General features: G+C 39.4%; 1 protein-coding gene across 3 annotated transcripts in view; it reads right to left on the bottom strand.

Annotated features, from left to right (window-relative positions):
- Positions 1-6,409, bottom strand: part of qkia (QKI, KH domain containing, RNA binding a) — a 109,348-nt gene that overhangs the window by 36,105 nt on the left and 66,834 nt on the right. For all 3 annotated transcript variants that reach the window (XM_016498506.1, XM_016498508.1, XM_016498507.1), the window contains exon 3: positions 2,658-2,774. In XM_016498506.1, coding sequence (XP_016353992.1) covers positions 2,658-2,774 — 117 coding nt within the window. The remainder of the gene's footprint in view (positions 1-2,657; positions 2,775-6,409) is intronic.

Raw genomic sequence — 6,409 nt, 5'->3', positions numbered from 1 at the left:
GCTGAATGAGACGCAGATTCACTCTCTGCCAGCAGGTGGCGCTTAAAGCGTTTTCTTGGTTTTCTTCAGCGCTGCACTTATGAACTTATGCAGGGCTCCTGACTGCGACCATTTTTTCTGCCTGTGCGACTAAATTTTGTGCGCGGTCGCACTGGTGCGACCACCACGTTGGTCAACTCGTAAGCGCTTCAATTTCTGTTTCATTCAGTTTCATATGAGAAACATCAAAGGGCAAACGAAACTGAAAGCATAACGAAACAGCGCTTAGAGTATACCTACTCCGCTACAGCAAAAATGACGCGCATATTGAGGAAGCGATGGACGGTTTTCAAGCGAAAGTCAAGTAAAAGACCGTTTCTTAAACCAGAGAAGGTAAACATGCTGGTATTCTTGTGGGGAAAAGTCGCGCTGGTGCGACCACCACGTTGGTCAACTCGTAAGCGCTTCAATTTCTGTTTCATTCAGTTTCATATGAGAAACATCAAAGGGCAAACGAAACTGAAAGCATAACGAAACAGCGCTTAGAGTATACCTACTCCGCTACAGCAAAAATGACGCGCATATTGAGGAAGCGATGGACGGTTTTCAAGCGAAAGTCAAGTAAAAGACCGTTTCTTAAATACATTCATATAAACTCCTACCCCTAACTGAATCGCGATTTATTTAGCATCTCAACCGATTTGAATCGTCACACATTTAAATCGATTTTCAACCGGCTCGCGGTTAATCATTACATCCCTAGTAGCGACAGATCTTTTCTTTGGTATTATGATGTACATTCAAGTAAAACAGATTAACAAAACAGAAAAAAGTAAGATGGGGACTTGGTTCGATCAACTGATTGTTAATTGGATGGAGGCAGATCTGAACGTGAACTTGCAGTCAATTTAACACCGTAATGATTAGAGAAGTCCAGCATACAAAGATATTTTGATTAACAATTATGAGGTCAAACTAAATTAAAAATAAATGTATGCATGGATGAATCATTCACAGTAAGATCAATAACGCATTTAAAAAAAATATGGTAAATTTTAATTTCATACCCACTTTAAAATGTTTTTCTTAAAACTACGAGCATGAACTAGGAGTAAGAAAAGACCAAGCTCAATGTTGGATTGCGGACAGTAACATCAGTGGAACATAATGTGCTCCCTAATGTAGTAATGGTCAGTTATGTCAGCTTTTGGCTCCACTGAAAATCGTTGGAAACACGAGAGAGTCGCAGGTACCCCAGCCAAGAATAAGCAACATTTCAGTGGAAAGGGAGTATGACAGAATCTGTCAGGAGACTATTCTGAGAAACTCCGTTAAGAAGCAAGAAAGCTCATTCTGTGTTGGGGAGTATTCTAGCAAGCTTTAGATTAGTCATTCAGACAAGAGTGTGTGTTTTACATTCAGCAGGGCAATAGAAGACATGATCACTACAGAAATGCTATATAAAGGAAGAGAGACGAGAGAGAACTTCTTTCTAGGATTAATCAAGCCCTGCATCAAGCCCTTGAGTTCACACATATGGTTTCTCCAGAGGGGAGCACAGCTGGGGCCCAGGTGTGTGTGTGTATGTGTGTGTGTGTGAGTGGTAATGCTAATGCACAGTGATGGGGATTTCCTGATAAAACAGCTCCACTGGGACGCTGACAGAGATACGAAGAGAAAGACAAAGACTACACTGGCCAAATAATGCTGATTCCTGGCAAAAAGGTCTCTGTGGATTGTTCAACACTTTAGAATTAAATCAGCACAGTTGCTTACTACAGAATAAGCCATTTCTTCAGATTTTTCAGCATGTAGTGCTGAGCAGTTACATGTACAAATATCATTTCGCCCAACCCTCGAGAAAGTCTCTGCCAGAGCTGACGGGGCAGCAGTACTGTTATGTCTCTTTGCTACATAACTCCCACCTGAAGCCATAATTTCCCATCATTCAGGGTTTAGCTCTTGTTCTGCTGATCACACAGTGGGTCTCTTCTGAGGCTGTAATGAAAGAACTGGGTCCTACTTTCTAGTATGTCTACCATGTGCTTTTGTTCTCTCTGACACCCACACCACCACAGCCAGTCCTGAAATAGAACTGGGCCTCAGCCGGAGCCGTGCGAGCTAACCGTGAGAGTGCAGGAGATAGGAAAAGAAAGTCATTGGAGAGAACAAATGAGTGAATTGGCTCATTAGGGACAAACTGGATCCAAACGGCAAACGTCATCAGAACACCGTCTGTGAAGGAGGAAGAGGGGTTGAGAAAACTCCAAATTGTGACTAAGTGGTCACATTTGTCCAAGCTGGTTCAACATGTCCTGCTGGTACAACAATTTTGTCACAAGTTGTGCTGGTGCCCCATGTTTTTTTACGTGGTGCTGCCATTTTTACACAAAAATCAAATCAAATCTCAAACTGAACCACACAGCACAGACAAATCATCTTCCCATATGGACAGTGCAGATCAGGCCAACATGCTGCAAATTTGACCAGTGATGGCCCTGCTGTGAGAACTAGTTTGAAACATGGCTCAAGCATGAATTGGGGCACAATACTTAATTTAAATGGACCCTGTATAAATTAGGTGTTTGTTAATTTTTTTACAGATGTTATTTTTGTTAATATCAGTAAATGTACGCAATATCTTCTATCAAAATCAAATGTTTCGTTGCATGTCTCACCTTCTTTCTGTCTCTCATGGAGCTTCTCCCTCTAACCATGATCTTGCAGCCAGTCTCTGCCTCCAGTTGCTTTGCTGTGAGTCCACGAGGGCCAAGAATTCTCCCAACAAAATTATACTGGAAAAACAAAAGGTAAAGAGTGAGGGAGATTAGAAAGCATTCAGAAACTCAGAGCATATTTTATTGAAAACAGGATGTTGTGTATACACACAATGCTGATAAAGTCACAAGAAGTGGGTCACACTTAAATTTAAATATACTTCATTAATAAATGTGCCACCATTTAAATCACCTTCCTGTTGTTCCAAAACTATAGGCTTTCACTTTAATTGAAACATAAAAGGAGTCAATTAGTTAAGTTTAATTGCAACTTCCATACAATGAAAGTAAATTGTGACCGAAACCATTAATCTGCATACCATCGTTTGTGAAAAGAGAACGGTGACAATTGGGGGGGATCAAAAAGACAATAATTAAATTAGCTGCACTATGAAATCCTCAGAATTCTCTGCCTGATATTGTGAGCATAGTGTGTAGTTGTTTATTTCATGCAATAAACACAAAAAAAACTCTCTCCCACACTAATTCAATTAGCTCCACTGCAGCTTCTGACAAGCAAGCGTCAAGGCACTTTTTCAAATTAAATTTGAAAAAATAAATCAACAGCTGACGTAAATACTTCAACTGACCAGGCGGCTAATCACTCTTCCTCCTCTGGCAGCCGTTTATGAGCTACGGCTACAATTAATCAGGAAGTTGGATAGAAAAACGAGAGCTCAAAAACATGGTCAAGCTCATGTTTGCCAAACAGAATGCTAAGCAGCGCTGCAAAGCCACTTTCTTGATTTTCCTCCTTCCTGCTCTTCAGTTTTTATGTCCTTCATAATTCTTTCTTTCTGTTATCGTGCTCCGAGGCACGGAAAGGGGAAAAGCCGGCTGTATGTAATGTAAATAAGAAATTAAACAACAGGGGGAAAATTAAAGAAGGGGAGGGGTCTTATCGTGGAACCTCGTCCCTGACGCTGTGCTCCGGGGCTTTGTCGGAGCGCACGCTTTATTCACCTTCGTAATCCTCCCAGCTTTACAGCGCCTATCCGACAGCACTGCTCCAAATAAAAATAAAAAAATAAAATCCACTTTTTCACTCTCTATCTCTTATCAGTTCGGTTCTGACTCAGGGTAAAGACAGAGAGAGTGTCAGTCTTCTTGTAAGTGCTTAATCCGGTCCTGTATGAATAGAGGCCACATACACACTGCAGCTTAATACAGTTGTCGCTCCTCTTCCGAGTGTTTAATCCAGTTCTGCGCGCACAGAGTTTGGTTATTTATGAGAGTTAAAACCATATTCTATCACTCATAAAAAGTTCAGGTACTGACTGCCAAATGAATATACATATAAATATAAATACGCAAAGTATGTAACTTTTACACATTTAAAATTTTTGATGTATTGGATGAAATTGGATTAAAAATTTTAAAATGTAGCAATACTTTGATAACACGAGTCCAATTAAAAAACTGCAGATTTTGTTTACATAGCCTAGTTAAAAACAGTTTATGAATAAATTAACAACAGACCCTTTATATGCACAAAATATGGTAGATCTACACTACAGTTCAAAAGTCAACAAGTTTTTTTTTTGTAAAGTTTGTGGAAAAAATACTCTTATGCTCAACTAGACCATATATTTAATAAAAAATACAGTAAAAACAAACACTATGAAATATTACAAATTCTAATATGCTTCTAATAATTTTTTTCTGGATTCTTTGAATAAAAAGTTAAAAAATAGAATTCTTTGAAATATTTTTTTAACATTACAAATATTTTTACTATCAATTTTAATCAATTGAATGCATCCTTGCTGTATAAAAAATATTTTTCAAAATCAATAAATATATAAAATTGTATCGATCCCAAACTTACAATTTTGCATCTGCATTATATCAGGAATATATACTTGTTTTTGGATCTTTAACATAGATGGGCAAACAAGAATTTACCTAAGCATTTGAACAGTTTTAAATGGTTAATGTACATAGTCACATAAAATCAATTTACAATTGACAATAGGGCTGCACGATATATCGTTTCAGCATCGATATCGCGATGTGCGCATCCATGATTAGTGGTCGACAGATATGGGTTTTTTTTGACAGCCGATGCCGATATCTTGGAAAGCAGGGTGGCCGATGGCTGACTCTCCTCCTGTCAGCATTCATTTTGCATGGACTGACCGTCACGCAGAGAACACGCGATCATGCAGGATACAAATGCACACTTCACAAGATCTCAACTAGATTCGACTAAGTCTGCAAGGTTTGTGAAATTAAATGTTCATTAGTCATTTAAAGATTTGTTTAAATGATATAAATGCGTATTTGCTGAATGCTGACAGCAAACGAGAAAGTATTATAATGTTTGCCTTTCTATTACTAATAATATTAAAGCAACCGTTATAATACTTTTTTGTATACAATTTAATTTCTTTGTTTAACAGTTCTATCTGATTAATAGATAGACTTCTATCCATATTAGACAGAACTGAACGACTACAGCGAACAAGAGGGAGAATGTGAGCGGCGTGCACTCAGGCGCAGCCGTTCTCAGCACCGTCAAAATAAAAGTCCGGCCTCGATCACATAGGCCAAACAGAAAAACTTATTGCCTTGGCGATATATCGGTCGACCACTATCCACGATAGTCACATCGCAGGATGTGAGATGTTTAGTATACTGATCGTTATATTTATACTGATAGTATTCTTTGCTCACACACAGAAACAGTGTCTACACCGGACGCGACAGCATGAGTCTGTCTACACTGGACGCGACAAAGCGACCTTTGCAAATCATTTGAACTTTGTGTCAGTACGTCATAAATAGAACGAGGCATCAGTTTACTGTTGGGGATTTGTCGTGCCACACCGCATTGAATCCAGTGTAGACAGCATCACTAATTATAATGGGTTCTATAGTATTTTGTTGCATCGCACTGCGCCCGGTGTAGACACGGTTAGAGCCACGCAGATGCACATGAACACCAAATTCCGTTCACTTCCGCATCTATTTGTGCCTTAAAGGCACAATATGTAATTTTCGCCGCTGGAGGGCGCATATTTTTTCGCCGCTAGAGGGCGCGTATTCAAAATAAACAAATAGACAAAGGTGTAGTTTGATGACGCCGTGACTGAGTGTGGAATCATGGGAGTTGTCGTCTTTATCACCACAGCCGATGCAATCCGACGGGACTCGGGCAGAAATCATGTTCATGGATGAGCCAATGATTTATTAACGTAGTAGAATGAAGCAGGGTGAGGCCGAAACGAGGCTGCTGAATGAGCGTGACACACAGCTCGAAAGCACCGGAGCTTTTATTATGTCACAGTAGACCGCTTATGCTCCTTCCGGTCGTGCGTATGTGGGAAAAAAGCAGCGCTGTTTTATCATAATAGATACATTTGAAAGTTCTGTTATAACGCTACTCTGTGCGGTCGTCACCGGTCTATTAAAACGCACAACATATTAAAGCGTCTTTGTAGTTTCCATGTTTTCTACAAATCAAGGGGGTTATGACGTCATTGGCAGGCGACACAATGATACTATAGACACGGTCCGTGTCACTAGTTAAAATTGCTTATTTCTTTGGATTTAAACATTCTTCGAAACATTTGCAATAATGTAAGTACACAAGTCAGCAATATATATAACACTGTTCTAGTGTTTTTTGGATATTTTAATAAAAAAATCTT

The sequence above is a fragment of the Sinocyclocheilus anshuiensis genome, unplaced genomic scaffold (assembly GCF_001515605.1).
Source record: "Sinocyclocheilus anshuiensis isolate Anshui unplaced genomic scaffold, SAMN03320099.WGS_v1.1 scaffold446, whole genome shotgun sequence".
In the NCBI taxonomy this organism is placed as follows: domain Eukaryota; kingdom Metazoa; phylum Chordata; class Actinopteri; order Cypriniformes; family Cyprinidae; genus Sinocyclocheilus; species Sinocyclocheilus anshuiensis.
This window is presented reverse-complemented; position numbering and strand designations above follow the sequence as displayed.